The sequence below is a fragment of the Paralichthys olivaceus genome, chromosome 3, assembly GCF_024713975.1.
Source record: "Paralichthys olivaceus isolate ysfri-2021 chromosome 3, ASM2471397v2, whole genome shotgun sequence".
Classification (NCBI taxonomy): domain Eukaryota; kingdom Metazoa; phylum Chordata; class Actinopteri; order Pleuronectiformes; family Paralichthyidae; genus Paralichthys; species Paralichthys olivaceus.
Window position 1 is genome coordinate 6360109 of NC_091095.1, and position 27391 is coordinate 6387499.

At 42.2% G+C, this 27391-nt stretch overlaps 4 protein-coding genes across 27 annotated transcripts in view; 1 reads left to right on the plus strand and 3 right to left on the minus strand.

The window, feature by feature from the left end:
* Positions 1-545: 545 nt before the first annotated feature.
* On the minus strand, positions 546-4464 carry ttc4 (tetratricopeptide repeat domain 4). The gene is made up of 10 exons (XM_020098345.2): positions 4162-4464; positions 3874-3991; positions 3432-3593; positions 3234-3311; positions 2727-2851; positions 2550-2636; positions 1986-2221; positions 1504-1588; positions 1170-1252; positions 546-827 (listed from the first exon to the last, which is right to left on the minus strand). The coding sequence occupies exons 1-10, from the start codon at positions 4270-4272 to the stop codon at positions 728-730; spliced, it is 1185 nt and encodes a 394-aa protein (XP_019953904.2). The 5' UTR covers positions 4273-4464; the 3' UTR covers positions 546-727.
* Positions 4465-4831: 367 nt separating this feature from the next.
* On the minus strand, positions 4832-7816 carry pars2 (prolyl-tRNA synthetase 2, mitochondrial). Of its 2 annotated transcripts, none has more exons than XM_020098283.2 (4): positions 7627-7816; positions 6603-6942; positions 6214-6459; positions 4832-6128 (listed from the first exon to the last, which is right to left on the minus strand). In XM_020098283.2, exons 2-4 carry the CDS (start codon positions 6924-6926, stop codon positions 5247-5249), a joined length of 1452 nt encoding a protein of 483 aa, XP_019953842.2. In that variant the 5' UTR covers positions 6927-6942; positions 7627-7816; the 3' UTR covers positions 4832-5246. The 2 variants fall into 2 exon arrangements, with proteins under 2 accessions (XP_019953842.2, XP_019953840.2); XM_020098281.2 differs by having other exon boundaries at positions 6603-6945; positions 7627-7815.
* Positions 7817-11389: 3573 nt separating this feature from the next.
* insl5a (insulin-like 5a) lies at positions 11390-13510 on the plus strand. Its single transcript, XM_020098368.2, has 2 exons — positions 11390-11698; positions 12830-13510. The coding sequence occupies exons 1-2, from the start codon at positions 11527-11529 to the stop codon at positions 12997-12999; spliced, it is 342 nt and encodes a 113-aa protein (XP_019953927.2). The 5' UTR covers positions 11390-11526; the 3' UTR covers positions 13000-13510.
* Positions 13511-15950: 2440 nt separating this feature from the next.
* The window catches only part of sgip1a (SH3GL interacting endocytic adaptor 1a), a 72555-nt gene continuing 61114 nt past the window's right edge, over positions 15951-27391 (minus strand). For 16 of the 23 annotated variants that reach the window (XM_069521662.1, XM_069521654.1, XM_020098502.2 and 13 more), the window contains 13 exons: positions 27027-27101; positions 26071-26868; positions 25724-25845; positions 25390-25543; positions 24742-24801; positions 22574-22633; positions 21459-21570; positions 20722-20877; positions 19515-19650; positions 19076-19278; positions 18914-18978; positions 17816-17980; positions 15951-17376 (listed from right to left, as the gene is read on the minus strand). In XM_069521662.1, coding sequence (XP_069377763.1) covers positions 17354-17376; positions 17816-17980; positions 18914-18978; positions 19076-19278; positions 19515-19650; positions 20722-20877; positions 21459-21570; positions 22574-22633; positions 24742-24801; positions 25390-25543; positions 25724-25845; positions 26071-26868; positions 27027-27101 — 2129 coding nt within the window. In that variant the 3' untranslated portion in view covers positions 15951-17353. The remainder of the gene's footprint in view (positions 17377-17815; positions 17981-18913; positions 18979-19075; positions 19279-19514; positions 19651-20721; positions 20878-21458; positions 21571-22573; positions 22634-24741; positions 24802-25389; positions 25544-25723; positions 25846-26070; positions 26869-27026; positions 27102-27391) is intronic. The other 7 variants (XM_069521672.1, XM_069521671.1, XM_069521663.1 and 4 more) reach the window with 4 other exon arrangements.

Here is a 27391-nt window from a genome sequence, read left to right on the forward strand (position 1 = left end):
ACTTCAGACAAAGGAAAACAAAGCTGTGAGTTCACTGAATGATTCTGAGGAACACATTAGTCATCTGTGAAATGAAAAACAAACCGGTGCTTTTACTTTTAGTCAGCAGCACCTCAGCAGAAATAAAGATTAGTGGATGATTAAGCTTAAGTTAAGATTATGTTGCTTTTGCTTACATCACATTTACACCAATTACCAGGTTTGTTTTCTTTCTCCATCTAATTCATCCATCCCACTTACCTTAGTTCAGGTCACTGGGAAAGCCGGATAAGTATTCCGGACATCCCTTTCCCCGGCCGTGCTTTCCAGCTCATCTTGGTTGATTCCAAGGCGTTCCCAGGTCTGATGGGATATGTAGTCCCGCCAGCTTGTTCGGGGTCTACCCCTGAGTCATCCTGGAGGAGCCTGTTAAGATGCCTGAACCAACTCAACTTTCCCTTCTCGATGTGAAGGAGCAGTGGCTGTGTTTGAACGTATATTAATTTATGTTTGATCAATAATTTAAGAATTCAACTAAAAATCATTCAAGAAAGAATCTACATGTGTAGCTCTTAGATAATTCATTTATTTCATTTACACTGAGATTCTGTGTCATACAGTGTACTGAGGCACAAAGACATACATGCATTTGCCTTGGGTGCCTTTTTTCTTTAACAACATAAGTGTTTTGGGTTAAAAACATAATTTTGTGTCTTAAAAATCAGAGATTTGAAGACTAATATAAAAATTACAATCCTCGTATTTTCTTTCCTGATATAAACTGCTTCCAGAACGATGATCCCGTTACCAAAACGATGAAGCTGGGACTTCCTGCTTTCACAAAAAACCTGTAAACAGAACAGATAAGACCGTGAACCAACATTGAGTGTGAAGGAAGTTAACTGATACAAGGAAACACCACAGACAGAGCAAACTTTCAAGTCTGCTTATCTTTAAGTTACTGCAAAGACAAATTTGGGCCTTAAAAACTTCATTAATTACAAACTGGAAGAGTCCCCTTAAATTAAGGCTACATCCACAATACTATGCATCAACCATGTGACGGATACGCCTGACGTCCACACTACTGACGTCCGCTACTCAGGACAATAGTCAGCTCATCCGCATTAAACATTCAGAGGCCACAGTGTAAATCAAACTACAAACACACATCGTCTCAGTGGATTTACCTTTTATGCTGCAACACTTCTAACAGTGGCGTCTCTGGGTTTACTTGGTAAAGTGTCTCCTTCTCTTCATCTTCAAAGTACAACTAGAAAATGAAGAAAATCAGGATGAATATTGATTATTTCATTTAATTTATTGACATAACTGCCCCTCTTTTGGTTATTGGACTATTTATTGCTGTTTATTACTTCAAATAATAATCTTGATGATGAAAAATATATATAAAAACAAAGCAGTCGTGTGTTTGTTGGTAAAAAATTATAATTTAAGAAACAAAACAAAATCAATTCTATGTTACATGCAACTACACTGCTCTGAGATGCCACAAATACAAACCTGCAGATTTTGTATGAGGTATTTTCTGTCCACATCCCAGGGTGGGAGTTCTTCTCCAAACATGACGATCAAGTGATCAACGAAACTGTTGAAAAGTCAAAGGAAATAAGAAAATTAAAACTTGAGAAAATGTTTCTTTGTTGAGGGGTGGGATGTGACTGAGGAGAGAACCCATTACAGTGTGGAGCAGATCTGGATAAACAAGCGGATCCAGGATTTCTCTTATCCTCTTTCTTTAACATGTAGTAATAAAGTGTTGTGTTATTATGAAGTTTGATTACATTAGCTAGTTTTAAAAAAGTGTTTCGCTGCCTGATCTCATCCATTTATTATAAAAATGTAGACACAAAAAATTGCAGAATGAAATGTTATTTTTCCAGCTGGGCCCAATTGATTCAGGTGGAACTTGTATCATATCATCAGCACAGAAATATTGAGATACAGTCGGGACGAGGAAGAAACAGAGCGAGAGGATCTTTTACCAGCTGCTCTCACAGAAAGCTGAGATGAAGTCGCTCTGCTGGTGTTCAGGATAGAGGAAGAGGACAGGCCAGTGCAGGGAGCCCTGCTCGTCCTGGAAGACCTGAGCACCTGTGGCCTCCTGCGAGCTGATGCCGTCAAGACTCAGCTGTGACATCACTGCAGGGGAGCCTTCATCCTCATCTTCATCGTCTGAACCGCACCTCTTTGCAGACTGAAGAAACTTGATGCCTCGATCCTGCACAAAGCACCAAAATATGCAACTGACTATTTAATTTAGATCGTACATCGCAACAAAACATTATTTTTGGCAGAAGTAGTCTCAGCTTTGACGAATTGTTTCAGGTTATTTACGCAATGTTCAACAAGGTGCTTCAATATCAATCAATAGTGAACCTCATTCATATATCTTAAGTACTCACATCAAATAAAATCACATTTTAAATAGTCCTGGTTCTCAAAACATAATTGTAAATAACTCTGATGAGAGGCTGAAGTAGGAGTGAAAGGTTTAAGGGAGATCAGGTTTCTAGTGAACTTTTTTCACTTTCAAAGAGAGCACATACCTTTATAGCTGCCAGAAGAGCTTCTTTCTCACCATGCAACTTCTTCGCTTTCACCTTGGCCTTCCTGGCGTCTCTCTCTGCTGCTCTCTAGTGCAGGACATGAACAAGGCTTTGTGTGAGACTGAGATCAGAGAGAGAATAAAACAGCCTCCCCTCTGAACTCCGCAGTGACTGTACCCTGTGTTTATCTGCGGCAGCTCTCAGCTCCTGAAGTTTCTTGTCGGTGGGATGAACTTTCAGTCCCTCGTCACACCACTGGAGGGCCTCTGAAAAGTTGCGCAGCTCTATGCAACACTGAGCACCTGCATGAACACAAACAAAATATATCGTTCTAACAGTGTGTTATGGTTAATATGTTCTGCGAGAAAATGTTGTGACTTTTGCAAATGAAACCCATTCTTTTCAGCGGCTCTTTGGTATGAACGAAGCAAACGAGTCGTTCTTTAGGGCCTTTCCTTTTTTCTGTGTGGACCTTTATATTTATAAAATCTACGCCCCTTTACGTAAATTAAATGGATGTCACATATACCGTTAATATATGTGAAGTCATTTAACATAATCAGCAACTGGTTGGGATCACCTTTAAACCCAAGATGGTGATTTCTTTGTGAGCTGTTTTTGAGAAATTAAAACTTTCCTTTTCTTTTAGGCCATTCGCCAAACTCGTGTACATGCGTGACACACCTCTGATCAAGGCTTTGAGATGACCTGGTGTGATCTTCTTTGCAGCTGCCGCATCGTTCAGTGCAGAGCGCATGTTGCCTGCGAGAGAGGAACACAGACTTTGTTACTTCATTAATAAGATACATAACAAACCCACATCCCTGGTGCTAGAAATACATACAGCTGTAAGTGTGTGGTGTGTAAAGAAGAAATCCCCACCCAGATAAAAGTGTGCTGCAGCACGGTTGGTGAAAAGAACCGTGCAGAGTTCCTGGTCCCCACACTTCTTCTGCAGACCTGCTGTGTAGCACAGTATGGACTTCTGATAGTTCTTCTCCTTGAAGAAGTCGTTTCCCTCGTTTTTCAGGCATTTCACTTGTTCTGGGGAGAAATGAACTCGGTCATGAGAGTTTTCTTTGAGCACGACTCCTGCAGGTTGTCTCATAAGCTGCAGAGGAGCGTTAGAGGCAAGTATAAAAGAAAAATAGTTTATTAAAAGAAGGACAGAGTGAAACTGGACCAAAGGAAATATTTTCTTTTAATTTTGCTATCAAAATAAAGTGAAAGCGTCAAAAGACTTGTTTGTATGAAAACCTCTGTACAAACAAAAAGTGATTGATTGACTGACATATCGAGGTAGTATGTTACATCTTCAGCTCACCCTCTGGAGACCTGTCCTCACTGTGGATGATGGACTGGATACAGGCCAGTTCCGGGTACTTGTTTGGGTCGATCTCATCGGGGAGTGATTTCATGAACATGGGAACTTTATCAAACTCCTGGAGGACACACACACACACACACACACACACACACACACACACACACACACACACACACACACACACACACACGAACACACATGAACACACACATGTAGCCTCGTAGCTAAAGACAACAAAGTGCCACAGTAACTTCCTGTGTGATGGCGGCTGGTCGTGAGTGTTACCTCTTCCCAGTTGTCTTTGCTGAAGGCGTTTTTATATTCGAGGGTCTTGAATTTGTCCATAAACTCGTCCATGTCGTCGTCGCTCTCGTGTTGTTGCGCTGAAGACGCCATTTCCCGTCGAAGTCTGTTTCCTGAATGAACTTTTGTTTTGTTCTTCAGACTTTTTAAATAAACTACGACTCAATGTTTCTGCCTCTGACTCAGCATCTGTGATGTTTCTGTCACGCTAACGGCGAGAGACGCTTGTTTACACATGTGTACAGCTGGTACCACACAGATGACCGTCCGTGAGGAAACAGTGACTGAAACTTTAGTTCCACTTCCTCCTCGATGAAGGGTGAAGATAAAAAATAATAATTTAATTTGTTTATTTGATGTTGACGTTTTTAATTGATCGACAAACAAAATACTTAGAAAGATAGATATATGGTTAAAGTTAAAAAGCTAATAAATACACAAATGTTCCTCTGTTGCCCAGAACCAGGTTTTATTACAATTTAATGACCTATCTTATAAAATGTATTATTTAAAATGTATTTGACAACTATACATTAAAATGTTGCACATTAATTAGGTCATGTAAACATGTTAGTTTCCCTTGTGATGATATATTCACTGATATATTGCAACTTTTACTTACTGTCAACAAAGGACCTGAGAGCTTCTTCCATTAGTGGAAATACGGTTTTATTTTGTGCATTACATTGTCTTTCATGACATGGTTGTACAGTGGGTACATTTGTATATTCTAATAAAACACAATAGAAAATGATCATTATTTCCGTCCACATCCGTGGGCTTATGTTTTTATTGGCAAAAGAACATGAAAAGCCACAAAGGAAAGTAAAACTCTGACCTTCTTAAATCATGGTAATCAAATGCAAATTCATATTCTTAGTATCATTCCAAAGCTTTTATTGTGACATTGAGTTATTTGTCAATCAGCAATGTCAAAAAGTATTATAGATTTCAGAACTTTGTGAAAGCCCCCTCCAGTCCCATTACAACACATACAATGTTCATTTTCTTTTTTCCCTCCACCTGACTGGTAGAAACACAAACATAATCATTGATTTCCACATGATTCATACAGTTTCCACTCTTCCCAGTAGATCTAACAGTCCGTCTTTACTGAGAAACATCGTCTCACCTGTCTGCTGACAGATCACCTCAAACCTGGGTGTGTCCTCTAAAGCGCCCTGCCCGACTACAATAACATATGGGTAGCCCAGTCGGCTGGCGTCCTTCAGCCTCTTTCCAATTGTCATTTGTGTGCGGTCATCAAGAACCACTTCACCTCTCAAGCGTGGCAAAGCCTCTCCCAAAGCGTGAACCAGGTCGTCAGCTAAGAGAGCCACCTCGTCCACTTTACTGCCCTTCTTTGGAGGTAAAACACAAACCTGGTAAGGGGCGAGGAGCCCCGGCCAGCGGATCCCCTCCTCTGTTGACATCACCTCAATGGCTGCAGCAAGAATACGGGTTACTCCGAGACCATAGCAGCCCATTTCAGTGACACTGGGCTTGTTCTGGGCATTGCTGAAGGTCGCATTGAATATTGCAGAGTATTTTTTCCCCAGGTAAAAGGTGTGGCCGACCTCTATACCCTTCGACTCTTCCAGAGTGCCAGTTTTACACTGTGGACAGTCAGTTCCCTCTGATGACATGGTCTCTACATTAGCAGAGAAGGAGCAATTCCCACAGACCAGAAGCTGGTCCTCGCCGATGTCTGCCGGCAGCTGGAACTCATGGGAGAGTTTACCACCGATATTTCCTGTGTCCGCCTGCACCTGAACACAATGCAGGCCCAGCCGGGAAAAGAGCCGGGTGTATGCTTGGCACACGGACTCATAGGTCTGGTAAGCAGCTTCTTCACTCACATCAAATGAGTACATGTCCTTCATGTAGAACTCCCTCCCTCGAAGAAGACCAAACTTTGGCTTCGGCTCATCCCTGAATTTGCGGGTAATCTGTCATATACAAATAAAATCCAGATGTTTAAGTACAGCCTACTGACACAAACACTCTGGGGATAATAAGAGGAAGAAAGCTCACCTGGTAAAGAAGCAAAGGTAGCTGTCTGTAGGAGAGAGTTGCCTGGTGAGCAACCAGAGTCGTCACCGCCTCCTCATGTGTGGGACCCAAGCAGTAGTCGCCTCCATGGCGATCTTTCAGACGGATCAGCTCCTTTCCCATCAAGTCCCAGCGCTCACTGGTTTTCCAGAGATCGGCCGAGCACAGACTGGGCATGTCCAGCTTCTGTCCACCGATCCCCTGCATCTCTTGGTCAATCACTCTCACCTGTTCAGCAAAGACAGAAGGTTTCACATTATGCACAATCAAAATGAATATATATACAAAATCCATCTTTGTCAACATGGAACCTGAAGATGACCCATGGTTTATACATTTCATTCATTCACTTAACAAAATAATCATGTCACCAGTTTCTCCATGGAGCGGACAGTGGCAGGGAGGTAGTAGTAACACCCTGGGTTGGACGGATGGATGAGCCCGGCCTGCTGCATGAGCCTCTGGCTCTTACAAGTCATGTCTGCTTGCAGCCGGTTGTCCTGCCCCACATCACGCAGGTTTGATGGCTGGTAGAGGCGTGACACCAGGAGTGTGGGTCTGGTGTGTCTGTACTGAGTGGAAGCAGGAGTGGTGTTGTGTTCTGCACAGTCTGAGTGATTCCTCTTGGGAAGATATAAGATTCTGCGGAGGCGTTGGAACACCCTTGGGCAAAACTGGTGCAAGATGGGCTCCATGACAGGTCCAACTGTGCTGCTGTTGCAGAGATAAGGGGAGACAATTGGTCATAAGAAAGGTGCTCAGAGGTAAACACTCCATCTTGTCTTGTTAGAGAAAGTGACAAAGACAAGACCAGATAATCCTTCATGAGTCCCACAACAGGGAAATATAAAGTTAGTAATAAGGAGTAACTCATGATTAAAATACTCACAAAAGTAATTAGCAGATTCTAATGTAAATTATGATTTAATGCAGTACTAATATCAGTGATGTACAGTAAGAAAGAAAATTTACATCAGTACTGTTATCAAGTGCAAATATGAGGTACTTTACTTCTTCATCATATTCATAATGTACGTTAGTTTGGACTTCAACAGTTCAAATATTCTACTTTATTCACTTTTACCTCAATAGCCAAAGGAAAATACTCTTTAATATAAGTAGGAGTTGAATGTATTTACTTATAAAGCAGTATTTTCACAATAAGAATGTTACTTTAACTAAAGTGAAGGTGGTGACATCTTTACCATTGAGACAAACATACATGCATATTTATATATAATCTCTTAGAGTCAATTAGATTGTATTCACTGTGAAGTCAAGGTCAACACAGCTCAGTTTGTTTTCCTGCAGCAGAGAAGCCTGTTAGCATGTGGTTTGTTTAGCTAGCTTAGCTTAGCTTCCTCAGTTAGCACACAACACATCATTCAGACTCACCTCGCGGCTGATAACTAGCGTCTGATGTCCCCACACAATTATAGAATATTATGAAAGTAAACGGGTAAAACGAGTCATTTTAACAAAGTGATCAAACTGATAAACATGGAGGCTCCCTGCTGCATGTTGCTCTGTCTTCTTCCACACGCTCAGATACTCGTCGCTTCAAGCTCACACCGCCACCTACAGGAGGGGAGGACGGTCTGCCAACAGCATGAAGACAGTTTTTTAACTTAATTGTTCACATTGAGAAAAATCAAATCAGCTGAATTCACTATAAAGATTCAATTTTACTCTGTTTAGTTGCATTTACTGAAAACTGCGAATTAAGTTTGTTAACAATTTTTGATTTTGCAAAAGTGCATTGCTCTACGAATCACAAAGTGACACTAAGATACATGAAGCAAGTAAGCGTTGCTCTATATATCTACTCTTATTGGTGTGTGTGTGTTTCTATTGTTGCTCTATTCAGTGTGAACATGTTTTTACAGTTTGTTCAGCAGGTGGCGCTATAGGGCTTTACAGGCATGTTGCCCTCTTACGTGTCCTCTCCCAGGTAAGATTTACTGGCAAATTCAAGCTTTAAAGAATGTAAAAGCTACCAATCAATTCATAGCTTCATCGTCAAGTTTAAATTAGAATTAATGTTGCCTGTCATGTTTCTAATATCCTAACAATTGTGTTCAACCTTTAATTGTTTTAAAATGAATTCTTTGTTTCATGTTGATAAACTAAAAGTAATTTTTTTCCCAGGTCATTAACATCTTTTTTTATTGAGGACAACTTGTAGACATGTAAATAATCGATTGCTGCTGCTGCATCTCGGTCAGAAAATCTGTCCTCATTTGATTTTTGCAGACACTGCAACTCCCACAATGCAACATTTGCATGGAGTCCTAGAAACGCATCATTAAAACAGACAGAATGTTCTTGAGACGCCTTTTGATCGAAGTAATTGTTTCCAGTTAAGTCCATCTCAGTCATATAAGGTCATCTACCGTCAATTCTGGACTGAAAACAGGATGCACGTATTGTGAAAAGGCCGACGCAGTGTACAGGAAAAAGGATGAAGGTTCAGTTCAGTGGCCTGAAAACACATTTAATGAGCCATTTTGTGTTGGTATTACGCCCCCTCACATGGACATGTACTTACGTCCCTGTCACATAAAAGTTTTTCAAAATGCTTTTGGTTACATAACCATATTTGCTCTGTTTGTCCGCGAACCCGATCCTCCATTTTCAAACCAGTAATGACAGGTAAAGGAAGATAAAATGTACTGTTCAGTTACAGAGATATTTTGAAATGTACCAAAATTACACTGTGAAAATACTGTGTAAAATACGTGATACTCTCATTTGGTAGAATTGATGAGTTTTTATTGAACGCACTATACTCTCACACATAACCTTTGCCTTTTGTTGACATTCTGCTGTACTGCAGTCTGCGTTAGTGCACTTTTGTAGCTTTATAGCATTTTATGCCGCAATTTTCAGCCATTATTCCCTCAGTCAGTCAATGATGGTCGGCTCACATGGCAAACACAGCTGAGCGTCCCTGTGTCTCTCAGGTGGACACTGTGGAGGACAGCATGCAGGTTTTCAGACTGAAGACACACACTCTCACGTTTTTCCGACAAATTAGGTTTGTGTCTGTTGTATGCGTTTATCTGGTCGTCGTAAGATTTGGTTGCAGGGAAATTGGCGACTGAATGTCTCCATGAGATACAAGGAATCTCATGGGGACAGATTTTATCTGCAGATGTAATGGGATTAAGCATTTTATTATATGAAGATTGTAAATATGTATTCACACAGATGAAAACAAGGGGGGGACAGACATTTGGTTCACACTGTTTGTCCATTAGAAAAGCTGCAGGTTTGCTCTCAGAAGTGAGGTGGAAGCTGGGTGCTCAGATCTTCTACCCAAGTAAGGGATGGATGGATTGAATTTACTAATCCTATAATTTGCAGTAGAGGTTAACACCAAGACTGAATCCTTAATACAGCACAAAAACACAGAAACATACAGAAGGAGCATCAGCAAGTTTTCATATAAGTGTCGCACCACAATCTACAGTCACTCACTCACTCCCAACCAACCTGACCTGGCTTAATACAGAAGGAAGTAAAACAAATAATGTTAAAAATAATAATATTAATAATAGAGATAAATAGCGAGAACAATAATAACCCGGCACCATATTAAATTCAGGAATATGCAGTTTTTTTGCTGAGATTTAAAACAACTACAGTTCTCAGCCTATTTTCAGGAAGTGACATCAGACCCCTGCCTGAAGACTGCAACCTGCGCAGAGGTGAACAGAAAATTAAAAGATGAGAGACACAGCCTGAAGCCATGAAGACCCTTCAAAACAATAAATCAATTATCAAATAAATCCATTCTAACACAAACTGGGAGCCATTGTAAAAACAATAAAACAGGTTTGATGTTATTGTGTTGCTGTTTTCTGGGTCATCCTCTCCCTCATCTCTGGGTCTGTGGGTCAGTAATCAGAGCTTTGAGAGAAGAAGAGAGACGTCACTCATTGTGCCAGAAGAAGCTGTAGCTCTGATTACAGCCATCGGTGCTCACAGCTCATCAGCCCTGCACACGTGAGGAGACATGAATGGAGCTGTGGAGGTTGAAAATGTATGACGCACAAGATCTGGAAGTATATACATGCACCCAGTAACTTTCTATAACAGCAAAACTCACCACGTGTCATTCAGTGGAATTCTTCACATGCAGCATGTGAAGTGATGGTAGGCCTGAACATTTAGACTCAAACAAGGACAAATAGTTCAATCTTTATTGAGTTAAAAATATTTAGCAGGTGAAGTAGACGGAGACTCACTGAGACAATATTTATTAAATGTTATTTCAATGTAAAAACATGACCCTTAGTGATTCAGTGGTTATTTTACCGACATGTGGACTGTGACTGCTGCAGAAACTTAATTTAACCAACGTCAATCATAAAGTAACTCATAGAGAAACTCACAGAGCAACTCATAGAGTTAAAAGGCCCAAATAATGTTGAGTCATCTCAAGTTGCTGGACCTGGAAAATAAAATTGTGTATCACTTCCAACTGTACCGTACATTTCCATAACCACTCAAATGTGACCCTGAAACAAAACGCTTCAGGTTTGATCTGTCTGCTTAACAGTTCTTATCAAAACTCTTTATTTTCCACAGCCACACAAACACACAGCACATCCAGCTCAACATGATTCTATCATGTCCCAGACATCCCAAACAGGGATCTCCACCGTTAATGATTGAACTGAAATGTCGAGTATCACATCAGCAACATCATAATGACCCACGTTATGGACTGTCAACATTGACATAGACGAGCGGGCCATCAGAGCGTCGTAAACGGACCGAACACCTGTCTGACTGGGGGTGGGGGGGTCACTTTGTATCACTTCATTAGTTGTGCAGTGCAGCGAAGGTCACTGCAATCATGGCCTTTAAGTCACGTAATCACGTGGGAGGATGAAGAGGCCGCTCCTCGTAATGTCATTGTCAACTGAAGGTTGTAAAAAGTCTGATGGCTTTCACTCACTCAGAGACGGCTGAAAATGGTGATGGAGGGGAAGGACCGGAAACACAAAATGACTGGACAGGACACAACCGAGTGTGTGTGTGTGTGTGTGGGATGGGCCAAGGGCCAGCTAGAGGAGGAGGGGGAGGGGGTGCTCAGCATTGATGGACTGCAAGGTGGATGCTATATATTGCAAGATAGATGCAAGCACTGAATCAATGACCGGCTGCTGCTCTCAGAAGACCTGAAGCAAAAGAGACAGATAACAGACAGAAAAACATCTCAGGACCCAAAGAGCTGCAGTGGCTCCAGAGCATCTTTAAGAGACGAGTCACTGAGGTACATCCAGGATGAGGGCTCTGGTGATTCTGCCTCTGCTCTTGTGTGCGGTGGCGTGCGTGGACCAGGTGAGAGCGGAGGTGAGGGCGGTGAAGCTGTGTGGTCGAGAGTTCCTGAGAGCCGTGGTCTACACCTGTGGAGGCTCCCGCTGGAGGAGATTCCTCACCGAGTCAGACATGGACGGTGAGACCACTTCTTTTTGTATTGTGCATTGAGTCCAGTGTCTTATGTCTTGGTTCAGATTTTGCATGTGTCTCCAGAAAAAAGAACCATGCAGAATAGCATGATATATGCCACAGGGTTAGTGTTTCTGCTAATATTCTCTATTTACTTTGTTTTCTACTTTTTCTCCAGTCTCAAAATGTCGGTTGAAAATCCTCTTATTTCACTGTCTGTCAGGGTCACACATATCTTCTGAATCCGCTTCTTCCAGTTATCTTATATTAGGAGCGAGACATAAGTGATGTCTTTAAAACTTGAAATGAAAACACAGTTCTGTAGTTTTGGAAAAATGTTTGGCCACATAGACGCATGTAGAAAACTGTCGCCTCTTTGATAAATCCTCCAGTTTGCATCTTTTCTGGAATCATACATTCTTTACTCTGTTTCTGCTGAAAGTGACCTAAGCTCTCATCCTGTTAATGATCAGACTGAAGCTGCTCTTTAGTTCTGTCAGGGTTTGATTTTACTTTCTAACTCTCTCTCTCACGAGCAGCCGTCAGGAGAAAGAGGAGAAATGTGTGTGGAAGTGACCGGCAGCTTCTCGCCGCTGCTCCCTCTGCGTTTTCACTCCTTTCTTTCATTGTGGCACCTCAGAGTCGAACCTGGACTTCCTTACATGCATCATATACCACAGTGCATGTCTCTCATTCAGAGGCTGTGTGCAGGCGGACAGGTGCCCCAGCTCCACGACACTCAGTCTGCTGTCAGGACTCATTATGCTAGAGGCCACATATCATGATTAAATGTTGGAGCTGGGCATCTTCCCCCGGGTGGCCTCTCCCACTGTCTCTCTCACACACACACACACACACACAAACAAACCCAGTTAGCAGATCAGTCGTGCTGATTAGAAAGAAGTAAAGTGACACTGGAGAAGACAAATAGCACCGAGTTAATCAGCACGGCCATTTCGAGTTTCCTTATTTAATGAAAACACAGATATAAAGATAATTCTTCCTATGTTATAAGGAATTACCTTTTATTATGAGCAGACGTCTTCCACAAATACAAGAATGCATTTGATGACAGTGACGTAATGGTGGCAAGAGAACAATATTCTCTACAGAGGTTCCTTGTGTTTTGTCATTGCAGCTTTGCCAGCAGGGGAACAGAGCAGCCTGGAGAAGCTCAGCAGCAGCAGCAGCAGCAGCAGCAGCAGTAACTCGGCCTCTGAGGTGACCAGGCGAGACATGAATAACATGGTGACCACCGTGTGCTGCCAGGTGGGCTGCAGGAAGAGTGACCTGACCTTCCTCTGCTGAGGGCGACTCCCTCTCCTCTTCTTCACTTATTCTCCAACTGACCAAAGTGACTGTTTTCATCTCGCCTGCAAAATCTGAAAATCGATTTAAAACAATCTGATCTCTGTCTTGTGTGAACACTGACGCTCACAACCACAACTGCTACTTTTCAAATTGCTTTGGATATTTTTTAAGGGTTTTGATTCATTAGTTTGACCTGTATAGACTTTAGATGTGTAGATCTGAGAACATGTTTCTGAAAACATATGCGACCCAAACAAATAGAGTAAAATGAAGAAAAACAAACTTAGTTGAAGTAAAAGCACTCAGGGCTGATACTAATGATTCTTAACTGCAGGAGTTTATCACCTCCCACTCAGATTCTTGATTTAAATCCAGGCTCGTGTGCTGTATGTAGTGAGAAACCAGCAGGTTTGTAAAAATGTCCTTACTGCTTTAATGTATTTAGAGCCAACTCGAGCTTTGTTCTATCATTTTGCTATTTTTATCAAATAAATGTTCTGGCACAGAGATAATATTCCGTGAGGTGTGACTTCTTTCTACAGTCCTGAACACTGGAAACAAATTCATCTATAAAAATCACTATTGTTACCAACCTGAAGGATGGTTCCATCAGTATAATCAGGCTGGTGAGATAATTCACTTCACGACACATCGTGTGATCTTTTGGTCTATTCCCCTGATTTACCAGGGTGTTGGTGCTCAACCTGATCCAACCTGAACTGACTCTGGACGTCCTCATTTATAACTTAAGTAGTTAATAACACATGAAAGCTTGGGATATATCTATCTATATATATATATACATATATATATTTTCCTACACAACCATCTGGAGAACCCCAGAATTGATCTTGCTACACCATGGTTGAGAATCACTGACGACTCCATGACTTTTCCTTTCGTCTGTGTAGAATTTCACTCCGGTGGACCAGCTGTGACAGACGGACGTTTCCATTACCAGCTGCAAATGTGGCTGAGAAAAGCCTAAGAATATAACTTTTTCTGTTTTCACAATAACATACAAATAGGTAAAAGAAAGAAAACTGCACACACGCAGCATCCATTTATAACTTTTATTGGTTTTGGAAAGAAGCAAACTAAGTTTCTCAGTTGATCTTAGCATTGTTATGTACTGTACAAACAGCTTGCACACGTGTTTGAGGTTAACGGTACAGAACCAAAAAGCATTCTGGCGTATAGCACACATAGACACACTCCCTGCTCTCTTCTCAACACTAACACAGGTAACTGACACTCAGCACAACACGTCATTTCAGTACTATCTATCATCATCGATGTCCCACATTTTACTGCATGCTCTGCATGCAATGATGAGTTACTGCAGGACAAAGTCACCACGGAGATGAAGATCTGGGAAGAAAAGAAGTTTTGATCCTTTTTTTATTAGAAGATACAAAGACTAACAACCGGCAGACTGAGAGAGTTCTGTTTTGCCTTTCTAACTGAAAGACCTGTAAGCTGTAGTGCTAATTTAAACAGATGCATGATGGGAAATGTGTAAGGAGAGCCTGTGTAGATAATGCTGTAGTGACTGTTGCACTGATAGCTTCAAGATTCACCCAGAAGGTAACGACTTTCTTTCAGGCATGTGGATTCTTCCAGTCGGCTTGAAAGACGGACATGGCTGAAAAAACGTGTGACCAAACTAACGACTTACCAGGAGCTAAATGGCACCAATCATCATCACTGTTTCAAAATGCCACCGCAGTCTTCTCTCACACTGGGTCTGCAAATGAAAACTCAAATATCTAGTTGAGAACAAGATTTCCATTTTAACTGCACGGCCCAGATCTGATTTTTATTGGTGGTAAAAGGACCACGTTAAAAAAACTACATCCAATCAAGAGAGCATCAGACTACGCTGCAGCGACGGCTCTGAAAGGACTACGATTGGTTGCATTTAGCAAAATACCGACATGTAGTACAGAGAGGTTCAGCTACACTTCACACACACCTTTTGTTCTTCACGTTGAGTGTCAGAGCATTCAGGAAGTTCAACATCATCAGCACAGTGTTTTTAATCACATTAAACAATATAATATTTTTTCATTTTTATCCGTTTTAAAAATATTCAGCTTATTGTCCTTTACAGAGGACCGACTGACGTAAAATACAAAAGAAAAAAAAGAAACAAAGCATTTTGGTCGACTTCACTCCACAACCTCATCAGCTCATGTCATCTCACAGAGACCATTACAATTATGCAAAATAAAGCCATGGATTTGAGCGCTGCTTGGATGACTGGGGATTTTGCTCGTGATATAATAAAGTTCAGGTGCCACAGAGGTGAACGGAAACAGGTATGAAACAGGTGAGAAGTTTAACGATGACACGCTGTCGAATCTAAACCGAGTCGGTAGATGAGGGAACTGATAACGTTCGTTTTTCCACAATTTAAAAGACAAAAAGGAAACTGGTCCCAATTTAAAATAAAGCATCCTGTTTCAGAAGTGGCTCCACGGTCACCAGACTTCTTCTCTGTTGTCAAAGTAAACTAAGAGCATTTGTCGTCATTGTTATTTACAGGAACAGTTCAGAATTCTGGGAAACATGTTTGTCGTCTTTCCTGTTGAGAATTAGATGTGAATAATGGCATAGATCTTACATATCAATCTAAATTAGCATTACCTTATCGTGGTTAAAAATCTACGGCTGCAGAAACTGATGCTAAATTGGCCAGAAAACCAAAACCTCAGATTTCTCTCATTTCCTGTTTTTATGATAAACTCAGCTAAACGTCTCATCACTTCACCTTCCTGTTTAACGTAAAGATATAATTATGGTGCTGATCTTCTCATCTAACGCTCAGAAACCACATGAAAACAGAATATTTCCCAAAATGCTAAACTGGTTCTTTACAGTGTAGAACTCACCCATGGTCCAGCTAACTCTACATTAACACTGCTTTCACAAAGCATAACACAGCATCCAGGAAGATATTTATTTGTTTTCTTTAAATTACCCCCACACCCATATATAGCTCGAATCTTCTGTTGCACTTGAGTTAAAAAATTATATCTGAAATAAATTCAAAAATTATACCTTATACTGTACACGGGTTACCCAACTACACAGATAAGAAAAGAAAGAAGAGTTCAAATATTTATACCTTTAAGGGTTCTGAGTTGTGTGATACCATTCAAATTCTATTCATATACAGAATCACATGTTTTGTACAACAAGTCGCCGTCATCAATAAATAAAAATAGAATGCTGTCGTGTACTCTGGAGTCTAACACTGCTGTCCTGGGAACAACAGAAAGGCTACCTGACAATACGAGGAAAACACCAAACGCCCTTTAAGATATATATTATTGGTTTAAAATGACACTTTTTACATTTCTTTTGTTCTGACGGGAAAAAAGAAAACATTTTTCTTATTCAGCAACGAGTACATTGATTTATCATTGCAGCTGCCTAACTTGCTAAAACCCTCTCCGTGTATGTGTGTGTGTGTATTTCAGAAAAATAAAATACCAATTCGTCTGATCAGTGCAATTATAATAAAAAGGAAGAGATCCAAAGACATGTGACCCTGTAGTACCAGTAGGCGATGCATGAAAATCTATTTGTAGTAACTTAATGTTGTGTTTCATCCGATCGCACACAAACATCGGGGGCGAAACATCCTCCTCCATCTTACTCTCTGTGACAACGTGTGTCAAACTGCATCGGTAAATGCATTTAATTGCTGGCAAGAGCCACACAAGTGGCTTCCGTCTGTGAGACGCTGGGGACAACCGTCTCTGGCTTCACGCCTGGACCCAACAGAAGGATTATTCATAGAGCTGTGATTGTCTTCTGAGCTAATGAAGACGTATGACTTACTATGTATTGTTCTCGGGCCTACTTCAGCTCAACTGGGTCTGACTTAGATATGTCAGAGCTAGAGGTGGGTGTCTGAATACAAAGACTTTACTTTCTGGACTGGGGATAGCAAACGTCACCCAGAGGTACATCATGACCGAACCTCTTTCCCTCCGCTTCGTCAGGTCAGGCAGCTGCAGTGAAACTTTTAAAAACACCACCAAACATTGACCGGAGGAGGATGGAGACATGGGGACAGACTTCAGAGGAGAGGAAGAACCCAGGTGTCGAACTGCAGCAATACAGATGTAGAATGAGTACAAATACAATAATTACATGACCTAAAACAGTTTCCACAATGTTATATGCGAGTTATACAATACTGCTGGGTAGGATCTGCAGATCTGTCGTGTGGGTTCAGAAAAGGTCCATGGAGAGTCTGCCTGGTGTCGGTCTGTCCTCTGTGTCATCCTCAGTCCACTGCCGTCGTTAAGTTCAACAGTGCTGTTCTCAGTAGCATAGGTTAGTTGTCGGCCAGGTATTTTCCTGAAAGACATCGATGAAACGTTTCAAGAGTTAGAATATGGAAAATCTCAGATGTGTGGTTAATGTCATAAAGGCTGCTAAGTAACAGTATAATGCAGGAAATAATGAGACTGATGCATGAACCAATAAATATTTGTGAAGAATTTTATGAATTATTAGTTTCTATAATCTGCAGTAATTAGTTTGGTACTAAAACATACAGATTAGATTCAAATTACATCACCACATAGAAAAATAAGATGATATGGAATAATACACAGAAGTATAATGTTTTACATACACAATGTGTATTTTACACGAAATGATGATGATCACGACTCTTTAATGTGGTTGATAGTTTTTCATACTTTAAAATAAGTTCCAATGTTAAAACCAACTTCACTCTGTGCCAGTGGCAGAGACAGTACAGACATCCTGGCTCGAAAATGACAGAACTTACCTGCGGCAAACCTCTTCTTGATGAGAGAGAAGCGGTAGCCGGGCCCAGCCAGTTCAATGTCACAGCCCGACAGCGTGCTGCCCTCACTGGTGAACTGCACCGCCAGTGGAGCTGGTTTACTGGGACCCTCTGTTAGCTGGAAGCGCGCCAACAGTGACCCCACACCTGAGGGGAAGAGACTGCATTTAGAATCACAAATATATTTCACAAACACTGATATAGGAACAGCATTTCAAAATTGGAAACAATTTTGACAGATAGCTGAATAAAAGGTCGGTTCAGAAATGATAAATGCTGGTTTCTGCTCTCGATGACGACAGAAGCAGCTAGATTTAGCATTTCAGTGCAGGATCAGACTCTAAAAGCCTGTTCAGGATCGACATGTTAGCTGGGTGAAAGATTTACATTTATATGAAAGGAAAACGACCCCTAATCAGAGGGTCACTTTCTGTAAGAGGACATTAAATGATAAAAGAAACCACAGAGTTACTGTTCAAACACTGCAAATGATCCATGTCCAAAAGAAGTTAAACTGATCACGTTTGAGTTTATTTTCTATCGTAAAGAAAATTTAATTATCTTGTTCATGGACATGAGGTGAACCCTGCAGGCCTTCTGCCTTCTAATAAATGCAAAGGGAAATAAAACAAAGTGCATTATGTGACATCAGGTTGCTGAATCAAATCAAACTATTCCTTATATATATATATATATATATATAAATAAATATTGCTATGCTATCGTGGACATCATTTTATCCTAGGAGAATAAAAGAAGCTCTGGAAAGCCACTCTACCAGAGTGCAGTGAGACGTCACAGTTATATAACAGCAAATCAGGAGGTTTGTAACTGTAATACCATTTGTAGACAGGTGGGGGCGTTGTTTACTTCAGAGCTGACACCAGTGTCATTCATGAACCTTTTTTCCTGTTTCTATGGATGAATCCTGGTTCAGAGTTTAACATGTCTCATCTTAAGTCTCTCTTTCAACCTTCTATTATTTGAGGTTGTTACCATTTGAATAATTTAGAATGTAAATCTATTTTATTTGACTCTTGCCTCATCTGAAATATTTTTCAACAATCATACTTCACTTACCCCCGTTGTCAGATTTCTGTGAGATATCAGGAATCTTCCAGAGGATTCTTTGCTGCTCAGTGTTCCTGTCAGGAAACAAAAAAAAGACCAGTGAAGAAACCTGTCGCTCAATTATTACGCTTCACATTTGAAACTGGACAAAAGTGAAAAATGTAACTGTACCACGCAGCAGGAGGTAAGACAGCCTGTAGTTTCGAAACCCCTCCGTCGACAGGGACGAGGAACTGAACATTGTTCAGCGTCATCGGCGTCGACATGGCCTCGCCGTTGTATTTGTAGTCTATTCTCAGGTCCGTGCTGGTGGGCTCACACCGCCAGCTCACTGCCAGGTTCAGAGGAGTGGACTGGTGGCCCTGCGAAGACACCTGACAGAGATACAACGTGGAGTCGCTTCTGCATCAAAGCAATTCACCCACATTTCAACATCCTGTTGTGTTGAGCTCATTCCTGCACCTGTGAAACTATGTTTAACAAATAGCAGCCACGGTGAGTGTTCTCCAGTCCGACACTGAGAGGAAGTGAGGGTTGTTTTTACTTCCGTTGTATATTTCAGAAAGTAACTGTGATCTTATTGATATCAAGTCACGGTTCCTGAGTTTACCTGATACTTCAGCATGTCGACGTTGTAGTACGTCGCCTGCGGCTTCTGCTCCGACACTTTTTTTAAGTGGGATATCAGGTTTGGCATGTTCACCCAGAAGTCCTTGGCATCGGCCTTGGCTTGTGTGGTGGTGTCACTGGTGGGGAAACATGAAAACACTTGAATCTGATCCTGGTGATTTTCTAACCTGGTGAACCTCGTACGTCAAATGTAAAGTGCTGAACGTATTTCATTGACATTGGTCAGAATTTTGAATAATGACTCATAAGACATCATGTGGGAAAAGCTCAATTTTAACAGCTTCTTGCTTTTGTAAAATAAAAGCCAACAAAATTTTATTTGCAAAGAATCATACTTACAGTTACAGTATATACTGGATTTTTTATATATTTGTTTTTGGCTTCATTTATATATTTTATTATAATTAACATATTTTCACACAAGCTTGTTTTTTTACATACATGTATTTATATTTATTGTAATTCTCATGATATGTATATATTTCTGTTCTTGTCTGTAATGAAACAATAATTATTCTGCTGTAAAGCGTTGCACTTATAAGCATTAAAAGTAGTTTCCCACCGAACAGATTTTTTTAAATTTTAGAACAGGTGCAAACATGAATCAGAGAAGCTCGATCAACAAAAACTGACCTTGGCTCAGTGCAGTTGTTCTGAAAACTCAGATGAACTCAGTGACTCAACATGTGATCTGCACTTGAATCTGAAATGATCTCACTGAGCTTTACTCATCCTCACTAGTCATCACTTAACTCGTTCAGACGTTTTATTTTCCGTATATGAAGCAAATTGACTTTGCTCTGTAAGAAATAATCTCTGCTTGAATATTAAATATCATTAATAGTTAAAAAAAAGGATTTATTGTGTGGAAACGTTATTATGATGAAATATATTATGACAAATGAATTAGAAAATGTTTACATCTTAAAAACATATCTGTATGTACATATACTGTATGAGGTTACATGAGGCATGCTCTTAAAGTGAAATTATTGTTACTAAAGTAAATTAAAACGCACTGTGAGAACAAATACTTGGTTTAATAAAGTTAAATTATGACAGAAAAAAATATGGCTACTCTCAAGTAGACATTAAAAGAGGTCAGTTTCTTTTCTGCCTCAGTTAAAACTGTGTATTGATAAATTCCCTCTGAGGGTGAGGTGCTGAATTCACTGCAGTGTCATTACCAGCAGAGGAGCTGGGGGTTAGGCAGCACATGCTCCAGTCGGCTGTAGTTGGTTATGCTGAAGGTTAGCACGGCGGGGGACGGGTTATTGGCAAAGTGCCGCGTAATTCCCGCCGGAAACGACAAAACCATCTCACCTATGATCTTCACGACACACCTGAGAGGAGAAGGACACGGTTAGAGAAAGACAGGACGGACAGAAAGAGAGAGAGACACTGCAAAAAATACAGTATCACCAAATTACCTTGCATATTTTGTTTGTCAGCAAGATTACACAACACTACTTGATGGAGTTGTATAGGTGTCGGTGAGGGAAGAACCCATTCCATTTTAGTGTGGATCCGAATTAGGAAGCGGGTCCACAACTTTCTTTTCCACTTATTTAACATTACGATATTTCGATCTTTCTTTTTTTTGGACATTTTCACTGATTTACCAGGGATGAAGAAAAATAATCTGCCACATTTAGCGGACTGATATCCATGTGTGTGTAATGTGGGCCTTGGTGGACAAATTCAGATGTTTGTCTGCGGCTTCGTATATTCAGCATTTTGTAAAAAAGGCACTGGTATTATCATTTAGTCAGAGTTTAAAAAACTCTGGACATTTTGGAAACACTGGAAAATCCACTGGCAAATGATCCAAAGCAGATTCATTACTTTCAGTGCTGCTGTGTTGCTTTTTAAACGCTGTGGCTGTAAAATGTGTCTTAGTGAGCTGAAGAATCTGTTGACGTACTTGCTGGGGTCGGCTCCTTTGAAGAAGGAATTGACTGTCTCTGTGAAAGCAGCGGCCACGGGAAGAGTGTCCTGAGCCCCCATGGTGAGAGGACTGGGCCCTCTGGAGCAGCCTGGACGTAACACACACAGACAGATACACACAACGCACACACACAGTTAAGTTAACTGATCAAGACAAGAAACACAATCAAACATTTCTCAAAAAAGTATGTTTCTCTTTTTCTTTACAGACAAAGTCACAGCTACATTAAAAAAATAATATAAATATTTCAGCCAAAGCTCTTAAATAAAATAATATCAGCATAAAATACAAGCAACTGATATTTTGCATGTTCCGATCCCAATTTCAGGGCTCTACACTCTTCTTAACCCATAATTTGTGGGTGAATGAGGGAACAAAACGTGTGAAACTTTGAAAGTATTAGAAATGAGAAGAAATATCAATGTTAGTAAGGATGTATGGAAACAGCAGGTAAAGTGTGTAGAAGATACCGATTTCTCTCTGCTCTTTGACTGTGAGACGCAAACAAATTCCAAATATCCCCCTTTAATTCATAGCGTTTAAACAGTGGACACTCGCATCTGCTTTTAAAAATTGAATAAGCACCGGCATATGACAGAGAATAGATACGGAAGATGCATGCTTATTCCAGACGTGCTGTTAAAGCTGAATTATTAAGAGTAGATCAAGAAAAGGATCAGAGAGCTCTGAAGATGAAACAAAAAAAGAAAATGACCAAAAGAAAAATAGAGATTAGTAAAATACCGAAGAACCACGATTCTTCGGGGAATGAAAGGTGGTCAGCTCAGACAAAATGAGAAAGAACGAGAAGTATGACAGTGATGCGTAGTTGACCGCATATGAGAGGGCTCAGCCAGGGGTTAGCATGGTGTGGGTTAGGGTGATGGAGGGACTACAAAGAAGAAGAGGAGAAGGAAAGAAGGGCCAGGGCAGGGAGGGCAGAGGTGAAGCTTGCACAAATGAGTCTTGCAAGAGAGTGTGTGTGTGTGTGTGTGTGTGTGTGTGTGTGTTTGTGTAAGTGTGTGTGTGTACATGTGCGTGTGTGTACATGTGCGTGTGTGTACACTAACCCTGGTGCAGAGAGAACTTACCTTCAAAGGTTAAATAAAACTTCCCTCTGTCAAACCATACAAGGGATGGCTGGTCATTCTCTGTGTGGGGTGGAGGGGTGGAGGGAGGAAGGGATGAGGAGAGAAAGGACGAGGAGGAATAGGGATGAGAGGGAGGGGAGTGGGTGAGAGGGGGAAGGGGGAGAGAAGGACAGTAGCGTGAGTCTCACATGGCAGGTCTATCACACGGCACGGTGAGGTGAAAGGTGGAGGTGGTGGTCGGGGGGAGAGAGGGAGAAAGGGGCCCGGACACCCCCACAACATGTGACAGCATGGGTGAGACGGGATGTTTTTTATCATGGGTGTTGTAAAGGTGTGCGAGGAGAGGTGGTGCTCAGGTGGAGTTTGCTGGAGAGGGCCAGGCGTGCTGCTGCTGCTGGAGGTTGGCTGAGCAAGATGCAGGAGAGAGGAGGCTGTGGAGCTGCTCCCTGAGGAGACGTGTGGTGTCTGCCAGTTTCAGGAGCAGCAGTCGGTGTTTTCTCCAAAGTGCAACACAAGAAAAAGGTAATCCTGCAACCAGGTGATGCTCAAAACTGGCACTAGTCTCTTGATCCTCTCACATTTTCCTCCAGGTGCAGCACTTTCTTTACCACACATCACAGTTTTTAAATTAAACAAAAACAGCAGAAATGCTAAAAACCTGTAACGAGCGATCACAGGGAGAAGTTTCTTTGCTTCAAGGGGACACAAGCCAATAAAGGCTAATTACTGATTGTCTGGCAAGAAATAAGACTTGGTGGGTTTTCAACTTCTGAATTGAAACACATGGCACCAGACCACATGCGTTTTGTATGAGACTGCAGCAACACAACACCTCGCACAATGTCAAATATGCAATGTTTCATCGTTAAACACTTAAAGCAGAGTGGGCTTCTTCTCGTCCTCACTCTTGTTGTGTAGTGGGGTCCCATCAGTAAAGGTGTGCTGCTGAGAGAGTGTTGGATGATGGAACGATGAGAACAACGCCGGGCTTTATGGAGAGAACAAAAGGGCAGGTGCTTAGATGGGGGGGGGGGGGATTTCTATGGCTAAAGAGTGCGTGAGTGACAGGTGTGAAAGGTGGACGCCGGGGTCGAGTGTGGGAGTCGACAGATGCTTCTCGGCCGGTGGAGATTGGTTGAACTTGAGGCTGTGTCGTGCTATTACAGCGGTACACAGGAGGATCGCATGAATACCAAACAGCTGCTCGCTGCCTAATTTGGCCTAATTCTCATGCCAGACTTCAAACAACTCAGTAAGCAGCAGCTCTGATGGTATCCATGAGAGTGTGTGTGTGTGTGTGTGTGTTTGTGAAAGCGAGAAAGACATGGATCTCAAGGGCCCACAGATAAGGAGCTCTTCATACATGGTGGTTGAACTCACAGCACACAAACACTCAGATGCAGCGTTGTGGTGCAGACTCAGAACCGAGGTACCTGGGAGTGCACTGCACCGCATGACATGTGTCACCGAGAGAAGAGCCAGGAGGTTGCCATGGTGACACGGCAAGAAAAGCGACTGATGCACAGTCATAAAACAGAGAGAAAAGTCTCACACGTGGGCAAACGGTCAAAGGGGAGGACACTTCCTTGAGAGGCAAAATGTTGCAATAGATGCAGTTTTTTTTGCATCAACACAAGGGAGAATATGTGTGAAGGAAACAGGTGGAATAAGAATGAGTAGAGACAGAGACAGAAAGAGAGACAAAGAAAGAGACAGAGAGAGAGAGAGAGAGAGAAAGAGAGACAGAGAGAGAGAAAGGCAGTCATAGCTATTAAAAGCTTTAGAAATATGTATGGAGGTATGACTTGAGCAAAACAATGACGGAAAATGGTGATTTCACTGCCACTTTAAAGAAGAAAAGAAATGAATGTGAGTTATGTCCCTATATCTTTGAGTAAAACCTGAAGTGGACTTGTCAAATAAGTGGGTTCGACACAAAGATCTTTTTATATTTCTGGCTGAAAGAAATCTTGTTCTCTCTCTCCTACCACCTGTGCTCTTGACAGGCTTTAGTCAGGAAAGTACAAAAACAATCAGCGATGGCCTTTACCCTCCAGTGTCAAGTGCACTCTGGGTAAAGAGCATCACACAGATGGAACACAGGGACGCACCCCCCCTGAACCCGTCCCCCACTTCACTCCTCTTCCTGAAGGGAATCGTTACTATACCTGCAAACGCATCAAAGTGTCTCTCAAACGTGGGCAGTTTGTCTACATAAGCATCGTCTTCTGACCGAGCAAAGGACAAATAGAGAGTAGAGAGACAAACAAATGGCAGAAACAAAACAGAAAAAAATTTAACAAATGAAAGAAATTATTCGTAAAGTAAAAAAATATCAAAAAAGTACTGTCATGCCAACAAAATAAAAAAATAATGTGTATAAAACATAAATGTGGAGAAAATTAAATAACACTGAAAGGGTAAAAAGGGCAGTTTTAGAATTAAAATTGTCTCCACACATTTTACATTAATGTGAAGTTCATCAACTGTTATTGTGTCATTTATTCACTAAAGGTTTGTGGAGAGTGTTTGTGCATTAAAATTATCACCCTGCTTCATATTCACATCTTTCACTCTTACTGCAGCTTACATGAATACAACTATCATTTGATGATGGACCGTCATTGCTGGAATGAAAATTAAAAAATGAATAAATAAATGAATTGAAACAAACTGCGTGACTCATTTTCATACTCGGAGCAGGAGGAAGGTCGGGGCCGATGCTTAAAATCAATAATAAGCTTTTAATTTTAGACACGAGCAGCTGAACTCAGCAGCGGTGGAAAAGCTTTGGTGACGGCTGACGGGGAACTCACCTGACACAGACACGGACAGCTCTTTGCCCACGGTGGGGGTGGTGGCGGCACTCATAGAGTTGGTGGAGGAGATGGAGGAGGTGCTCTCGGCCCGCGCCAATGGGGCGATGGGAGGCGGGCTGGCTGAGTGGACCGGCGGGCTGAACGCACGATTCTGAAACAAAATTGAAAATGGGCTAGAGTTGAGTGTTCATGGAATAATGAGAGGAAGCACTGATCGGGATAAACCTAGTTCTGCATGGACAATAAAACGAAACAAAACTGACCTGGCACTCATCAGAGCGCCCACCTCCACAAATACGGTTGAAATTAAAACGTAAAAACTGGTTCTTACCACATCTCCTACAGTGGGTTTCCCAGGAGGAAGTTTGGGCCTTGAGGGGGGGCGAGGTGGAGGTGGTGGTGGGGTGGGGTCGACTGATGAAGGAGTTGCAGGTCGCACCGGAGAGGAGGAACCTGCAGGAAGGAGCAGAAATACAAAAGTTCAATAAGATCGCTGCATCGGCTCAGTTGTCAAAGGCAATTTTAAGGTTCAGTATTTTTCCCCAGGACATTTTATAATGCAGACGAGAGGAGCTGGAGATCAAACCACCTTCTGGTTAGCAGACGACCACGCTTGTTATCATCTTGAAGTGACATTGTTATTTTCACCATTTCAAGCTGTATAGAAAAACTGCTCACCGCTACTCGTGCCAGCAGCTCCAGAAGTGGGACCGGGTGAGGACACCACTGCCCTGTACGTGGGTGGAGGAGGTGGGGGAGGTGTGGTCCGGCTCCCCTTGCTAGCATCTTTGGGCGAGCTGACAGTTTCACCGGCGTCTTCTTTGGGTGGGGTGGTGTCTGTGTTCCTGGGCTGTTCTGTGTGAGACAGGGCAAGGGGTGGAAGGACAGAGCGCGTTGCAGGCTCCTCAGAAGGAGGACTCCCTGCCGGAGGGGTGCTTGCTTTAGCAGCAGAAGCCGGTGGGTCATTTGCAGGTGAGGCGAGCGGAGGGGGAGATGAAGCGGGGGGAGATGCAAGCTCCTTTGGTGGTGCATGGGGTGGCGAGGTGGCTGTTGTGAGAGGATTGTGGTCTTCAGGTGTGGAAGGACCCGAAGGGACAGGAGGTGCAGCAGGGTCCTCTGAGGGAGACGGGGAAGTTGGTAGAGGGGGGACTACGTCGTTTTTCGGTGGTGGGGAGATAGGGAGAGGCGGTGCAGCGTCGCCTGGAGGAGGTGGTGATGTAGGTAAGGGAGGGGCAGGAGACTCAGGTGGAGGCGGGGAGGCTGGTAACGGAGGTGCTGGTTCCTCTGGAGGAGGCGGGGAGGAACGGAGCGGAGGGGTAGGGTCCTTTGGTTGAGGCGTCTGGTTCGAAGATTCTTCACTGAAGCAGACCCACGTGTCACCTGTATCCTCGCCAGCAGGGGGCGCCTGCTCCGGTCCAAAAAGATTGTCCAAGTCTGCTATCAAGGGCTTCCTGCCGCCTGCTTCTGTCAGTGCTTCTGAAACACAGATAACAGCCGACCAATCAGAGGCAAATAGAGGGAGGTGAAACATCACAGAGCGAGTGGACTGACTGACAGAGAACGTTAAAGGATAAAGAATCTGCTGAGATCAAATGTAAAAGCCGGAGGGATATAACTGCAAGAAGATTTCTTACCAGCGTCATCTGCAGAGGGAGGGCCAGTCGTCACAGGCGAGGTTGGGACATTCTTGGGTGGAAGTGGAGGAGGTGCTGCAATGATAGAAGTGCAACAATTAATGGTCCTGACATTTTTAACACGTAACTCCAAGATTAGCAGTGAATCCTTAAGGGCAAGGTCTGTTTAAAAACACATCATTGAAATTCATGTCAGGCTGCATACACAGCAAAAATAAAAAGGTTTGTGGATGCGGTTCTAACAAGACAGAAAATCTTTTACAGGTATTATTTCTTCTTGCCAAACACAACCGAGACAACCTGAAGGAGAAGGTGTAATCCCACAAACCAACCACCATGCAACACAGTACAACCACCACCATGCC